This window comes from Ovis aries, chromosome 1 (assembly GCF_016772045.2).
Source record: "Ovis aries strain OAR_USU_Benz2616 breed Rambouillet chromosome 1, ARS-UI_Ramb_v3.0, whole genome shotgun sequence".
NCBI classification, from domain to species: Eukaryota; Metazoa; Chordata; class Mammalia; order Artiodactyla; family Bovidae; genus Ovis; species Ovis aries.
The window spans coordinates 101,814,060-101,831,544 of NC_056054.1; the positions used below are offsets into that span (position 1 = coordinate 101,814,060).

The window sequence follows — 17,485 nt, forward strand, 5'->3', positions numbered from 1 at the left end:
AGTGGGCCTTAGTAAGCATCACTGCGAACAAAGCTAGTGGAGGTGATGGAATTCCAGTTGAGCTATTTCAAATCCTGAAAGATGATGCTGTGAAAGTGCTGCACTCAATATGCCAGCACATTTGGGAAACTCAGCAGTGGCCACAGGACTGAAAAGGTCAGTTTTCATTCCAATCCCAAAGGAAGGCAATGCCAAAGAATGCTCAAACTACCACACAATTGCACTCATCTCACATGCTAGTAAAGTAATGCTCAAAATTCTCCAAGCCAGGCTTCAGCAATACGTGAACCGTGAACTTCCTGATGTTCAAGCTGGTTTTAGAAAGGGCAGAGGAACCAGAGATCAAATTGTCAACATCTGCTGGATCATCAAAAAAGGAAGAGAGTTCCAGAAAAACATTTATTTCTGCTTTTTTGACTATGCCAAAGCCTTTGACTGTGTGGATCAGAATAAACTGTGGAAAATTCTGAAAGAGATGGGAATTTTCATTGTTAGTGTATAAAAATACAAGAAATTTCTGTGTATTAATTTTATGTCCTGCGACTTTAATTCATTGATTAAAACTAATAATTTTTTGGTGGCACCTTTAGAGGTTTCTGTGTAAGGAATCATGTCTTCACAAAAAGTGAGAGCTTTACTTCTTTTCCAGTCATGATTTTATTTCTTTTTCTTCTCTGATGGCTGTAGAGCGTCTCTTTTCAATTCCTTTGGAAATGCTGTGTCATATGGTAATTTTTATGTTTAGCTTTTTGATGAACTGCCAAACTGTTTTCCAAAGTGGCTGCATTATTTTATTTTCCCACTAGCATCATATGAGGGTTAGAATTTCTCCATGTCCTTGCCAACATTTGTTATTTTCCATTTGGGTTTTTTTTTTCCCCACCTTTTGGCTATTATGAATAATGTGGCTATAAACTTTTGTGTATAAGTTTGTGTGGACATGTTTCTATTTTTCTTGAACATACACCTAAGATAGAATTGCTGGGTCATTCTGTGCTTAACATTTTTTAAAAATATAAATTTATTTATTTTAATTGGAGGCTAATTACTTTACAATATTGTATTTTGTCATACATCGAGATGAATCTGCCTCAGGTGTAAACGTGTTCCCCATCCAGAACTCCCCTCCCACCTCCCTCCCTATCCCATCCCTCTGGGTCGTTCCAGTGCACCAGCCCTGAGCATCCTGTATCAAGCATCGAACCTGGACTGGCGATTCATTTCACATATGATATTATACGTTTCAATGCCATTCTCCCAAATCATCCCACCCTCTCCCTCTCCCACAGAGTCCAAAGACTGTTCTATACATCTGTGTCTCTTTTGCTGTCTCGCATACAGGGTTATCATTACCATCTTTCTAAATGCCATATATATGCGTTAGTATACTGTGTTGGTGTTTTTCTTTCTGGCTTACTTCACTCTGTATAATAGGCTCCAATTTCATCCACCTCATTAGAACTGATTCAAATGTATTCTTTTTAATGGCTGAGTAATACTCCATTGGGTATATGTACCACAACCTTCTTGTCCATTCGTCTGCTGATGGACATCTAGGTTGCTTCCATGCCCTGGCTATTATAGACAGTGCTGCGATGAACATTGGGGTACACATGTCTCTTTCAATTCTGGTTTCCTTGGTGTATATGCCCAGCAGGGGGATTGCTGGGTCATATGGCAGTTCTATTTCCAATTTTTTAAGGAATCTCCACACTGTTCTCCATAGTGGCTGTACTAGTTTGCATTCCCACCAACAGTGTAAGAGGGTTCCCTTTTCTCCACACCCTCTCCAGCCCTTATTGCTCGTACACTTTTGGATCGCAGCCATTCTGACTGGTGTGAAATGGTACCTCATCGTGGTTTCGATTTGCATTTCTCTGATAATGAGTGATGTTGAGAGTCTTTTCATGTGTTTGTTAGCCATCTGTATGTCTTCTTTGGAGAAATGTCTGTTTAGTTCTTTGGCCCATTTTTTGATTGGGTCATTTATTTTTTTGGAATGAGCTGCAGGAGTTGCTTGTATACTTTTTGAGATTAATCCTTTGTCAGTTGCTTTGCTATTATTTTCTCCCATTCTGAAGGCTGTCTTTTCACCTTGCTTATAGTTTCCTTTGTTGTGCAGAAGCTTTTAATTTTAATTAGATCCCATTTGTTTATTTTTGCTTTTATTTCCAATACTCTGGGAGGTGGGTCATAGAGGATCCTGCTGTGATTTATGTCGGAGAGTGTTTTGCCTATGTTCTCCTCTAGGAGTTTTTGAGGAACCACCAAACTTCCATACTAGCAGCACCCTTTTATATTCTGACCAACAATGTAGGAGGGTTCCCATTTCTTCACATTCTGCTTGACACATTTCCCATTAAAAAATTATAGTCATCTTAGTGAGTATGAAGTGTGGTTTTGATCTGAAACTCCCTAATGACCAATTATATTGAACCAATTATCTTTCTTGTGTTTGTTAGCAATTTATATTCCTTCTTTGGAGAAATGTTAATTCAAGTGCTTTGCTGATTTTTAAAATGTGGGCCTTTGGGGTTGAGTTTTAAGAATTCTTTATATATTCTGGGTACTAAACCCTTATTAGATACATAATTTATAAATATTTTCCCCCATTCTATAGGTTGCCTTTCCACTTTCTTGATAATGTCTTTTGATGCACAAAAGTTTAAAATTTATATGAAGTCTTGTATGCTGTATCTTTGCTGAATTCATTTATTAGCTATAGCTTGTTTTTTGGTAGATTCTTTGGCATTGTCTATGTATAAACCCGTATCATCTAAAAATAGCTTTACTTCTTCCTTTCCAATTTGGATGCCTTTTATTTTTCTTGTTCAATTACTGTCTAAGACTTTTGTTTTACTTAGAATAGCAGTAGTAAAAGTATGAATCCTTTTTTGTTTGTTTCTGAGTTAAAGGGGAAAACTTTCAGTCTTTCACTATTCAGTATGATAGCTGTGGATTTTTCATAGGTGCCCTTTACTATGTTAATGAAGTTATTTTCTATTCCTATTTTATGGTATATTTGTCATGAAAAGATATTGAATTTTGTCAAATGACTTCTGCATCTATTGAGATGATCATGTAGCTTTATGCCTTTGTTCTATTACTGATTTTCTTATGTTGAACTATTGTTGGGTTTCTGGGATCAACCCCCGTGGCCATGGTGTATATAATCTTATAAATGTGCTGTTGAAATTCAGTTTACTTCTGTCTTGTTGAGAATGTTTGTAACCATATTCAAAAAGGATATTAATCTTTTGGTGTTTTTCTTTTTCTTGTGGTACCTTTGTCTGCAGTCCACCTAATTTTAAATCTACACTTAAGAAGAATGAGCCAATCCTACAATTCTGTGTTGAATACTATCAGAATAAATTTGAACCCTTCCCGAGAAGAAAAGTCCATGGTTTATTTTCAGTGATATGAATTTGAAGGAGATTACCTTGTTCCTACCATTATAGTTGGCACTGAAATGTTTTGCTAGGGCTCCATGGTGGCTGGTCATTAGTAGAACACCAACTTGACTTTACAGCTCCCTAGGGTAGAGGGAATGTCAGGGTCCTGAGAAGGTAATGGGGTGGGCAACACAGGGGACAGGAAGTTGCTTAATAAAGAGTAAGTTTTTCTTGACTTCTCTTTGTTTCCATCCACTTTCCAATTAGAGGAAAAAAGTTACCTTTATTTTCCATTATTTTTTATTTCTCCAGTAATGCTTCTTAGACATTTAGAAGCATGGGGTTAAGAGCAAAAACTCACTGCCTTGTTATGTTTGCACTGATAGTTCAAGGATATTTTAACCCTGACCAGCATCTATTCCTGATCTTCATTCAAAATGTTATTTTCCATCCAGTGTAGAGGGGAAATGGGCAGTGAGGAACAACTGCATGGGTTATACAGCAAGCTAGTAATGGAGGGAAGGTTGCAACAGTTGTGCTCTTACCTCCTTTCTGTTGAGCCACCTTTTGCTAATCTTATGTATTCATCAAAGTAAGAATCTGGTAAGGGCAGGAATGCCAGGGCTTGGTCAAGCCTAGGAACAGTCTGTTGCAAAACAGGGAACCCATTTTGGCCTCACTGGCTATGGGGGAAACCCTGTGTTAACAGCTTCTGAGCTTTTCCCTTAGTTATGTGGTGTAGTTTCACTCATATGCTGCCATGTACCTTGGACATAGACAAAGTAGTGTCAGAACTAAAACTGCACAATGGCTAGAAATGGAGATATGAGCATATCTGATAGAAAGAAGAGAAACCAGTCATTTGGCATTCTTCCTGTTAGTTTCTTTTCCCTTGGATGAAGGTCTGGAGTGTTGTAGCAGTTTCTTGCGTGCATGCTAAGTCGCTTCAGTTGTGTTGACTCTAGTGACCCTATGGACTGTAGCCCGCCAGGCTCCCCTGTATACAGGATTCTCCAGGCAAGAACACTGGAGTGGATTGCCATGACCTCCTCCAGGGGATCTTCCTGACCCAGGGATCCAACTCTCATTTCCTATGTTTTCTGCATTGGCAGGCGGGTTCTTTACCCAAGCTTTGTAAGTCTGACCAAATGATTAAGTACTTTCACTGTCTAAATTGTACTAATTGAGAATAGATGGCAGTGCTGGCTTGTTCTTTCAGCTTCACATTTTTAACATGCCTAGTGTCCTTGAAAGCAAGCTGTGAGACAGAGCTGTCATAAAAGCCCTGTCTCTGTAGTCCTAGGATTGGATGGAAGGAAGACTGGGCAGAAAGGGTGGCTGTTGCCAGACATGTAAACTGCAGAGCTGCAAGCCCAGGCACTTCCCTGACACTTTCGCAAGCCCTCTCTGAGTTTCCAGGGGGATGAAACTGCCAGCCTCGCCTCCACAGTGAGTCATCTGCTGGGGCTTTTCTTGGAGTTTGGGAACTTCAGGTGGGCCCTAGAGACAGAGCTTCTAGGACAGGAGACTTGGCCATCCCAGGATCAGTCAGCTCTGGAAGTAGAGGAGTCCAGCTGATCTCATACCTGTGGAAGGATGACTGGCTAGGGTACCACAAAGATATTTCTTTTTTCAAAACTTTTATTTACTTATTTCTTTTTGGTTATGCTGGGTCTTCATTGGTGTGAGGACTTTCTCTAGTTGTGGTGAGCGGGAGCTACTCTTCCTTTCAATGTGCTGGCTTCTCTTGTTGTGGAACATGGGCTGTAGAGCATGTGGGCTGCAGTAGCTGCAGTGTGTTGACTCAATAACTGCAGCTCCTGGGCTCTAGAGCACAGGCTCAAAGGTCGTGGCACACGGCCTTAACTGCTCTGAGGAATGTGGGATCAAACCCATATCTCCTGCATTGGCAGGCAGATTCTACATGACTGAGCCGCCAGGAAGCCACTGGGGAAGCCCCCACAGGTATTTTGAAGTTATTAGGTTAAGCCATAGGAAATGGTCAATACTGAACCAGTTTGACCTTTGAAAATGGTGATCTCAGTTCAGCCTAAACTTTCAATAAGGAGAAAACAAGCAAGAAACTGAAGCCCAAAGAATCCATTGCCTGCAATAGATTCAACTCAATCTACTGGAAACAGAATATATTTTCTAGAACATTAGTTTCTCAATTTACTTTTATTCTTGTCTTAAGTTCTGTTATGGTTTGAATTGTGTCCCCTACCCCTAAAAAGTTATGGTGAAGTCCTAACCCTCCCAGTACCTTATAATGTGACCTTATTTGGAAATATGGTCTTTATAGAGGTTCAGTTCAGTCACTCAGTAGTGTCCGACTCTTTGCGACCCCATGAATCGTAGCACGCCAGTCCTCCCTGTCCATCACCAACTCCCAGAGTTCACCCAGACTCACATCCCTTGAGTCAGTGATGCCATCCAGCCATCTCATCCTCTGTCGTCCACTTCTCCTCCTGCCCTTAATCTCTCCCAGCATCAGAGTCTTTTCCAATGAGTCAACTCTTCACATGAGGTGGCCAAAGTATTGGAGTTTCAGCTTTAGCATCATTCCTTCCAAAGAACACCCAGGACTGATCTCCTTTAGAATGGACTGGTTGGATCTCCTTGCAGTCTAAGGGACTCTCAAGAGTCTTCTCGGTGCTCAGCTTTCACAGTCCAACTCGCGCATCCATACATGACCACAGGAAAACCATAGCCTTGACTAGATGGACCTTAGTTGGCAAAGTAATGTCTCTGCTTTCAATATGCTGTCTAGGTTGGTCATGTAATTTCATGGCTGCAGTCACCAAAATAAAGTCTGACACTGTTTCCACTGTTCCCCATCTATTTACCATGAAGTGATGGGACCACATGCCATGATCTTAGTTTCTTTTCCTATTTGGAACCAGTCTGTTGTTCCATGTCCAGTTCTAACTGTTGCTTCCTGACCTGCACATAGGTTTCTCAAGAGGCAGGTCAGGTGGTCTGATATTCCCATCTCCTTCAGAATTTTCCACAATTTATTGTGATTTACACAGCTAAAGGCTTTGGCATAGTCAATAAAGCAGAAATAGATGTTTTTCTGGAACTCTCTTACTTTTTCAATGATCCAGCAGATGTTGGCAATTTGATCTCTGGTTCTTCTGCCTTTTCTAAAACCAGCTTGAACATCTGGAAGTTCACGGTTCACATATTGCTGAAGCCTGGCTTGGAGAATTTTGAGCATTGCTTTACTACGTGTGAGATGAGTGCAATTGTGCGGTAGTTTGAGCATTCTTTGGCATTGCCTTTCTTTGGGATTGGAATGTAAACTGACCTTTTCCAGTCCTGTGGCCACTGATGAGTCTTCCAAATTTGCTGGCATATTGAGTGCAGCACTTTCACAACATCATCTTTTAGGATCTGAAATAGCTCAACTGGAATTCCATCACCTCCACTAGCTTTGTTCGTAGTGATGCTTCTTAAGGCCCACTTGACTTCACATTCCAGGATGTCTGGCTCTAGGTGAGTGATCACATCATCATGATTATCTTGGTTTTGAAGATCTTTTTTGTACAGTTCTGTGTATTCTTGCCACCTCTTCTTAGTATCTTCTGCTTCTGTTAGGTCCATACCATTTCTGTCCTTTATTGAGCCCATCTTTGCATGAAATGTTCCCTTGGTATCTCTAATTTTCTTGAAGAGATCTCTAGTCTTTCCCATTCTGTTGTTTTCCTCTATTTCTTTGCATTGATCTCTGAGGAAGGCTTTCTTATCTCTTCTTGCTATTCTTTGGAACGCTGCATTCAGATGCTTATATCTTTCCTTTTCTCCTTTGCTTTTCACTTCTCTTCTTTTCACAGCTATTTGTAAGGTGTCCCCAGACAGCCATTTTGCTTTTTTTGCGTTTCTTTTCCATGGGGATGGTCTTGATCCCTGTCTCCTGTACAATGTCACAAACCTCATTCCATAGTTCATCAGGCACTCTATCTATCAGATCTAGGCCCTTAAATCTATTTCTCACTTCCACTGTTTAATCATAAGGGATTTGATTTAGGTCATATCTGAATGGTCTAGTGCTTTTCCCCACTTTCTTCAATTTAAGTCTGAATTTGGCAATAAGGAGTTCATGATCTGAGCCACAGTCAGCTTCTGGTCTTGTTTTCGCTGACTGTATAGAGCTTCTCCATCTTTGGCTGTAAAGAATGTAATCAATGTGATTTCGGTGTTGACCATCTGGTGAAGTCCACGTGTAGAGTCTTCTCTTGTGTTGTTGGAAGAGGGTGTTTGCTATGACCAGTGTGTTCTCTTGGCCAAACTTTATTAGCCTTTGTCCTGCTTCATTCCATATTCCAAGGCCAAATTTGCCTGTTAACTCAGGTGTTTTATGACTTCCTATGTTTGCATTCCAGTCCCCTATAACGAAAAGGACATCTTTTGTAGGTGTTAGTTCTAAAAGGTCTTGTAGGTGTTCATAGAACCATTCAACTTCAGCTTCTTCAGCGTTACTGGTTGGGGCATAGACTTGGATTACTGTGATATTGAATGGTTTGCCTTGGAAACGAACAGAGATCATTCTGTCGTTTTTGAGATTGCATCTAAGTACTGCATTTCGGACTCTTTTGTTGACCATGATGGCTACTCCATTTCTTCTAAGGGATTCCTGCCCATAGTAGTAGATATAATGTCATCTGAGTTAGATTCACCCATTCCAGTCCATTTTAGTTTGCTGATTCCTAGAATGTCGACATTCACTCTTGCCATCTCCTGTTTGACCACTTCCAATTTGCCTTGATTCACGGACCTAACATTCCAGGTTCCTATGCAATATTGCTTTTTACAGCATCAGACCTTGCTTCTATCACCAGTCACATCCACAGCTGGGTATTGTTTTTGCTTTGGCTCCATCCCTTCATTCTTTCTGGAGTTATTTCTCCACTGATCTCCAGTAGCATATTGGGCACCTACTGACCTGGGGAGTTCCTCTTTCAGTATCCTATCATTTTGCCTTTTCATACTGTTCATGGGGTTCTCAAGGCAAGAATACTGAAGTGGTTTGCCATTCCCTTCTCCAGTGGACCATATTCTGTCCCACCTCTCCACCATGACCCGCCCATCTTGGGTAATCAATTATAGGGGTAATCAATTATAGAGGTAATCAAATTAAAACTAGGTTGTTAAGGTGGACCCTCCCAATATGACTGGTATCCTTATAAAGAGGGGAAACATGGACAGAGGGAAAATGATGCAAAGACACACATGAGAATGCCATTTGAAGGTGGGGTGATGCACCTACAAGCCAAAGGCGGCATGAGGCAACCAGAAGCTAGGAGAGAGCATGGAATCATCCCTTCCCTAGACCTTCAGAGGGAGCACAGCCTTGCTGATACCTCGACTTTGGATTTAAAGTCTCCAGACCCATGAGACAATGAGTTTCTGTTGTTCTAAGCCACCTAGTGTGCGGTACTTCATGATGGCAGCCTTAATGTTATGGTCTGAATTATTGGATTGCCTCACCCTGGGCTGGCCCAATTCATGTGTTGAAATCCTAATGCCTAATATGATGGTAACAGTAGGCAGGGCTTTTGGGAAGTGCTTAAGGTGAAGCCTTGAAGAACGTGATTAGTGTCCTTATAAAAAGATCCAGAGAGATCTCTAGCTCCTTCCACCATGTAAGGACACAGTGAAAAGTTACCAAATACGAACTAGTAAGTGGGCACATCAGAAGGTGAACATACTGGCATCCTGATCTTGGGACTTTCCATTTTAACTCATTTTAACTGTGAGCAATAAATTTCTGTTTTTTACAAGCTACCTGACCTGTGGCATTTTGTTATAGAAGTCCAAATGGATTAAGACACTTAGGAAATGAATACAGGCTCCTTCCAGTGATGATAAACCATGCTACTGGTGAGAGACAATAACACGGTCTATGTTAAAATGGTACAAGTTTAATCCCTAGACTCCAAGACAACAGAGGTGAAGGGTCTGATTCTGTAGAAACTGGTTGTTTCCTACTGTAGCCTAGAAGATTCGTTTAGATACAACAAAGCTAGTTTTGTAATTTATAATGCATACACACCACACACACACACACACACACACACACACACTCATGTACCCACATATTCATTCCTTTCTTCAGTTTTCTGGCATTTCCAAGTTTGTGGTAAAAGTTTCAGTATGAATTTTTCCTCTTGTCTGCAATGGATTAGACATCACACCTGAGCAAGCTTAAGGAGCCCACTCAAATTTTAGGAGAGCCAGACACTCATCCTAAGGAGACAGAAAGAATTGCTGATCCTCTCACAGGGAGTGTCTCTGTGTTAAAAAAAGTTTGGAAGGTGGAAATGGAGCTCCTGGAATGGAATTCAAAAGACTTATTTAGGAAGGTCCGGGTTAGCAGGTTTTGGCTGATGGGGATTCAACAGTGGATGACAAGAGCAGGACTGGAGACAACTGCTTCTTCTGGAGGAGAGGCAGCCTTATGCAGACTGCTATGGAATTCTTTTATGTTGAACTTTTCTTAGGATCCAGCTTTATAAATAAACCTAAACAAAATAGAAGGAGATGATTATAAGTCAACTGACTTTAACGTGATGAAACTTCTACAAGTAGAAATATATAAATACACACAAAGGAAAGCACTTTGATTCATATTGGTACTCTCAGGATATCTGCATACTCTCATTTTTTAGCTAAATTAAGAATCAACTTTTGACTATCACAACACTGTATTAGCAACTCCTGGGTAACCAAGTCGTCTACCTCTTGGTCATTTCATGGTTCTTTACCACTTCCATTAGAGATAGTCAAGAAGGTGAAAGGAAGTAAAATTACAACTGAGCCATCCGGTACCTTTATGATACTGAAAGGTTTAGTGAGACAGGAAGCACAAACCACAGCCTGGGATGGGGTTTAAATTAACTGTGGATTCAAATTATTCATGATCTTCCTCCTGCTTCTTTTAGCCATCATTCTTGCAAAAGCTGATACTTAAGGGAAAAATGAATTTCTTAAACAAGACACAAAAGCATTAACTGTAAAGGAAAAAATTTAATAAATGCGAATATATTTACATCAAAAACTTCTGTTCATAAAAAGATAACATAGCAAATAAAAGGCAACTTACATATTCTAGGAGATATGTGCAGCTTATACAGTCAACAAAAAGATTAGTTTAATAAAAATATAGACAAAAAATTCCTATACCAATTAAAAAAGTGAGAAAAAACAACAGAGGCTGAACAAATAGGAATTTTGCAGAATGGGAGACAAATATGATTAATAAATATATCAGGAAAATGCAACTTAAGATCACACTGATATACCATTTTACAACCATTTGATTGGCAAAAATCAAGAAGTTTGATTTTATCAATTGCTGGAAAAAATAGAGATCAAGAGAATCTTATCTATTGCTGGTGGGAATGTAATTTGCTACAGCTTGAGAAAATAATCTGGCATTCCTCTGTAAGGCTGAACACTCTTATACCCCACAACCCAGAAATTTCACTCCTAAGTATAGGCCAAGCTCTTGCCCATATATACTAGCAGAAGACATGAATAAGAATGTTCATAGTAGCCCCATTCATAATAGTCAGACTTCCACCATTAAAGGGGGAGATAAATTCATTGTGGTACAGTCACACAATGGAATATTATACTGTCGTAAAGAACAAGCTACAGAACCAACATGCGTGAACTTCAGTTATTTGAAGCTGAGTGGGAAAAAAAAAAAAAAATCCCAGAAAAGCACAGACAGTACAATCTCTTTTCTACAAAGTTCAAAAACAAATACCTAAACAATATATTACTTAGACACACATATATTCTTAATAAAACTTAACAAAATAAGGTATAAAGGAATGAAAACCACAAAATTCAAGATCATAGTTACTTCTGAAGGAAAAATAGAAGGATGAGATGGGGAAAAGTAATTAGGTAGGGATATAATACTATTAAGAGTCTGGTTCTTGTTTGATTGAAAATTTCAAGATGTTTGTTATTAAATTAGAAAAAATAAACACATTAGTGAATGAGTAAGTAAAAGATTGCCTTTCATGTAAATACGAATAATGACTGTATATATCCTACATCACGGATTCTGACTAACCCAAACATGTGAATCTGAGCTCCATTTAAATAAAAAGAAAAAAAAAACAGATAAAAAGTATTGGGTATCTAAATTAACTTTTCTAAGTCTGAAGCTACTGAAGATGAGGCTTCCAGGACCCATCACTTGCAAAGACCCTGTGAGAGCTGACGATATACAAAGTTACTGATTACAACAGTATTTGCAAGAGCAAAAGACAGAAAATATCCATGTCCAATATCTCCAACTCCAATCCAGGACCATAGGGTTCATCCTCATTTGCACTTTTTCCATATCTGGAACTCCTCTGATGTGAGAAACCTGGTTCCCAGCCTGTGCAGATGCTACCCTTTCCCTGCGGGCTTCGACACCCATGCTGCTCCCCATGTGAACTCTACCCTTTCCCTACTTGGACTCTGACACCCTGTGCTGGGCCACTGCCCTGTGCCGACATCCTTAACTCCACTCAGGTTCCTAGACAGCGACGGGCTGTTGTAACCATCCCTCCCCACGGCCCTGCCCTCACCCCTGAGCCTACCACACCCCACCCCGACTCTCCCTCATAGCTTTAGAAATATTTAAGAAGACAGGAAGGGGTGAAATGGAAGGAAGAAGAAAAAGGGAAGAGAATGGGAAGAACCTCTCTCCTTTTTCTGTGCTAATGATAGCACAACTACAGTCACTGTCCTGTATCCTGTATTTTTCGTTCAGTATATAGTAATGACATATAGCTCCGTATCAGACCAAAAGAGTTCCCTTATTCTTATTTGTTGTTTAATTGCTCAGTTGTGTCCGACTCTTTGTGACCCCATGGACTGTAGCCTGCCAGGTTTCTCGGTACATGGGATTTCCCAGGCAAGAATGCTGGAGTTGCTTGCCATTTCCTTCCACAATAATTTTTTTTCCCCACACACGATATAGTATATGGATGAACTGTGGTCTCTTTACCTAGTCTCCTATTGACAGACATCTATGTTTGGCCAGGTCAAATGACACTGCACGAGCAGCACAAATACTAGAGCTCTAGAGCAACCTTAGGGGCTTCCCAGGTGGCTCAGTGGTAAAGGATCTGCCTGCCAAGCAGGAGACGTGAGTTCAATCCCTGGGTCGGGAAGATCCCCTAGAGAAGGAAACGGCAACCTTGCCTGGAGAATCCCATGGACAGAGGAGCCTGGCAGGGGGTCCATGGGGTCGCAATTAAGTCAGATAAGACTTAGCAACTAAAGAACAACAGAGCAACCTTACACACGTTGTAATGTTGAACACATGTTAGTACACCTTTGGAATAAAACCCTGAAGATGGGTCACGAGGCTCATGACTATAATTTTGAGAGATACTGGCAAACAATGAGTAAGAATAGCTTGTTCTCAGAATTAAGAATTTCTAGGCATGCATGGGTTAAAAAACCAAAACAAACCAAACCAACTCCACCCCTCCCCAAACAAAAACACCCCAAACAGCTGAAACCAAACTTAAAATAGCAAGTGGCAGCTTCTTACCTGTTGCCTCTGAGTATAGAGTCTTCTCATCAACACTTCGAACATTACAGGAAACAAACAGTTTCCTCCCCTCAAGTTTATCAAGTTGGCTATGTATCACAACAACAGAACAAAGAGGGACAGGTCTGCAGAACAAAAAAGGAAAAAAAAATCCGTTTTTATCAGATTTATGTAACACTGAGAGATGATCAAGTGCATGACAGGGGTGGAAATTTATGACATTTGGGTATCAATGGGTACTGACTGTCTTAGATAAACTGCTCCTAAAGTGGGGCTGACATCACCAGCCACTCACACTCCCTTGCTCCCAAGCACAACTGCGCTCAGGTGGCTCTTGGGCATCCAGTCCCAGCCTGCTGTTGTGGGTTACGTTCAAAGAGATCACCAGGGATTCCAGCTCGGTGATGGCAGGGACTGTCCCATCTGAAGGGAGCTGAAATCCTTTAAAGAAATGAAAATAGGACCATGGAATGGTCCTAGTCAGCGTGTCTCATTTTCTCTGTCATAATCAAAATTTCTCACCCAATCTGCTTTAGAGTAACTGTCACTAGAAAGACACTGAATAACAAATTGCTGGTATTGGCTTAATGTGCTAAGTCAGAGCTGTCCAACAGAACTGTAAGTGATGACAGAAACGATGGGCCACAGCTGAGCTGTCCAACATGGTTGCCAGAGATGGCTACTGAGCATTCAAAATATGGCTATTGTGAATGAGAAAATAAATCTTTAAACTAGTTTAGTTTCAATTCAGTTCAGTCGCTCAGTAGTGTCTGACTCTTTGTGACCCCATGAACTGCAGCATGCCAGACCTCACTGTCCATCACCAACTCCCGGAGTTCACCCAAACCCATGTCCATTGAGTCGGTGATGCCATCCAACCATCTCATCCTCTTTTGTCCTCTTCTCTTCCTGCCCTCAATCTTTCCCAGCATCAAGATCTTTTCAAATGAGTCAGCTCTTCACATCAGGTAGCCAAAGTATTGGAGTTTCAGCTTCAGCATCAGTCCTTCCAGTGAATATTCAGGACCGACTTCCTTTAGGACGGACTGGTTGGATCTCTTTGCAGTCCAAGGGACTCTCAAGAGTCTTCTCCAACACCATAGTTCAAAAGCATCAATTCTTTGGCACTCAGCTTTCTTTGTAGTCCAACTCTCACATCCATACATGCCCACTGGAAAAACCATAGCCTTGACTAGATGGACCTTTGTTGGCAAAGTACTGTCACTGCTTTTCAATATGCTGTATAGGTTGGTCATAACTTTCCTTCCAAGGAGTAAGCGTCTTTTAGTTTCAATTAATTTATATAGCTATATGTGTCTACTGGCTATATGTGTCTATAGTCAATTCTGGGAATCTTAGAGAAAGTGCTGTAGTGAAAAACGTTATCTCTTTAAAGGTAAAATTTTAGTTGATAGAAACACAAAGTAGAGCAGGGAGATGTGTTTTACGTTCCTGTAGTACCATCATGTGGATGAAGGAACTACTCCATGTGGAAAGGAAATGAACATTCTGATTACCCTTCTGTCCAGTTTTTGCTCCCATTAGCTTTTCCTGAACTTCTTGATGAAAAAACTGAGCTTTGCCACCCCAGTATTTACTAAGACCCAGGGGACATTAGGTGGTCTTGCCTGCTCAGCATCTTCCTTTCCTACTAACATCACTCCTTTCATTTATCCATCTGTTCTACCTCTCACCACTCATCCACACACCAACACTCCCTTTTCTTTGGGGAATCAGCCCCATTTTTAACCCACGTATGTTGACTAGGGTTGACAGCTGACTTTTATCCCCCATACCCCCTGACCCCCTCCAACAGTGACTGGTTGTGCATATGAGCATAAGCTGAGACTATCAACCCTGGAACTTGTGCTGGAGCCCTTGGGGCTGGGTTCTTTTTCTGCTTGAGTTGCTAGGCTTGCAAGATATAAGCCTGCCTGTTAGCTGTGGCACTAAATTGGGAAAGGCTACCCAAGGATGGAGAAGGTTTAAAGGAAAGTGTGGCTGAGACACAGGCACAGATTCTTAATGGCATCATTGAATGCCTGCATCCAGACATATCTGTCTTCTCCACCATGCAAGCCAATACGTTCCTTTTTTCCTTGCACTGTTGTGAATTAAGAGGTCTGTCCCTTAGAATGAAAAGTTCCTTGTTTAATAAGAGAGAGTAAGAGAAAGGAGAAATACAAAATAATATAACTTTATAAAATATAATTTTCTTAGTGCAACTAATATTTAGGCACAGATAAGCTTGATTGGCATAAAAAACAGGCTTCATATAATTTTATTTATTTGGTTTTATTAGACAACTTACTTAGATGTGTGTTAGAAGCAAAAAGAAAGATAATAGAGATACAAGCAAATTTTAAAAGTAAAAGGGAAAACACACGTATACAACAGAGAGGCTTAAAAAGTTAAATGGTGAATCTGACAAACAGATCAAGAAAACAGAGAGAGCATAAATAAATAAAGCGGAAAAACATCTACTGCTTTATTGACAAGCCAAAGCCTTTGACTGTGTGGATCACAATAAACTGTGGAAAATTCTTAAAGAGATGGGAATGCCAGACCACCTGATGCCTCCTGAGAAATCTGTATGCAGGTCAGGAAGCAACAGTTAGAACTGAACATGGAACAACAGACTGGTTCCAAATTGGGAAAGAAGTACATCAAGGCTGTATATTATCTCCCTGCTTATTAACTTATATGCAGAATACATCATCAGAAACACTGGGCTGGATGAAGCACAAGCTGAAATCAAGAGAGCTGAGAGAAATATAAAAAACCTCAGATATGCAGATGACACCACCCTTATGGCAGAAAGCAAAGAAGTAAAGTGCCTCTTGATGAAAGTGAGAGAGGAGAGTGAAAAAGTTGGCTTAAAGCTCAACATTCAGAAAACTAAGATCATGGCATCTGGTCCCATCACTTCATGGGAAATACATGGGGGAGACAACGGAAACAGTGAGAGACTTTATTTTGGGCTCCAAAATCACTGTAGATGGTGACTGCAGCCATGAAATTAAAAGACACTTGCTCCTTGGAACAAAAGATATGACCAACCTAGATACCATTATTAAAAAGCAGAGACATTACTTTGCCAACAAAGGTCCATCTAGTCAAAGCTATGGTTTTTCCACTGGTCATATATTGATGTGACTATAAAGAAAGCTGAGTGCTGATGCTTTTGAACTATGGTGTTGGAGAAGACTCTTGCGAGTCCCTTGGACTGCAAGGAGATCCAACCAGTCCATCCTAAAGGAAATCAGTCCTGAATATTCATTGGAACGACTGATGCTGAAGCTGAAGGTCCAATACTTTGGCCACCTGATGGGAAGAGCCAATTCATGGGAAAAGATCCTGATGCTGGGAAAGATTGAAGGCAGGAGGAGAAGGGGACGACAGAGGATGAGATGGTTGGATGGCATCAGCAACTTGATGGACATGAGTTTGAGTAAGCTCCGGGAGTTGGGGATGGACAGGGAGGCCTGGCGTGCTGCAGTACATGGGGTTGCAAAGAGTCAGACACGACTGACTGACTGAACTCAACTGGCTGAACTGGGACCAAAAAAGACATAACTAAGTACTTAACTGAGGTAAGAAAAATTGAGAACCCTATTAATAATTTCATGTTAATAAATTTAAAAACTCAGATGAAATGGAAAAAGTTGCAAAAAAAAAGTTATTGAAGTTGACCAAAAAAAAAAAAAACCCCCCCCAAAAAAAAGGGTTAGAAAGCCTGAATAATTGAACAAAGAAGTCATTGAGGCCAGAGGATAGAGAAGCCACACCCAGGAAGGATCCAGGTCTTTGAATCATTTCAGGGGTGGGTCCTTTACTAACTTTCACACATAAGACAATGCAAACAAAAAGTCTATTGATTTAATCAGGCAAAACGTTAAAGGTTATAAATGTACCTAGTGCTATCCCAACTAATTTACTACATTGAAAACTTGGCCTATAATATCTTGATTCTTTACAATATATTGAGATTTAATCTATGGACTAATCCTGATTGTTTTTTGTAAATTTTCCAAGAATGCCTAAGCAGAAAGTATATTTTTCTCTAATTACTGAATATAGGGTTCAACATATGTCCAATAAATCATACTTGTTATTTTGAGGTGTTCAAATTTTTTTCTTTTTTTTTGTCTGCTTGTTAATTATTGAGAACAGCTTGCTGGAATCTCCCACTATGAAAATAGATTAATTTATTCCTAAGAATCTACTAACTTTAAAGTTATTTTATTATATACATACTGGATTAGAATTGTTACTATCACTACTGAATTGAATCTCATTATTATGAAGTAGTCTCCTCTATCCCCAATATTAATTTTTGATAATTTATTTTTTTCCAGGGCTACTCCACTTTCTTTTGCCTAGCATATTTTCCCTTCCATTTTCTGTGTCATGTTTTAGATATGTCTCATATAAACAGTTTATAGCTTTTTGTATTGTAAAAGTCAATTTTATAATTTCTTTCTTTGAACTGATGGTTTGGTCCATTTATAGTTAGTGTACTTAG

General features: G+C 40.1%; 1 protein-coding gene across 2 annotated transcripts in view; it reads right to left on the reverse strand.

Annotated features, from left to right (window-relative positions):
• Nucleotides 1–9,296: 9,296 nt before the first annotated feature.
• THEM4 (thioesterase superfamily member 4) overlaps nucleotides 9,297–17,485 on the reverse strand; it is a 51,227-nt gene continuing 43,038 nt past the window's right edge. The window contains exons 5-6 of one of the 2 annotated variants that reach the window (XM_027975113.3): nucleotides 12,961–13,085; nucleotides 9,297–9,916 (exon numbers count right to left, since the gene is read on the reverse strand). In XM_027975113.3, the coding sequence (XP_027830914.1) occupies nucleotides 9,876–9,916; nucleotides 12,961–13,085 (166 nt within the window). In that variant the 3' untranslated portion in view covers nucleotides 9,297–9,875. Of the gene's footprint in view, nucleotides 13,086–17,485 lie in introns of both variants that reach the window. The other variant, XM_060414324.1, reaches the window with a different exon arrangement.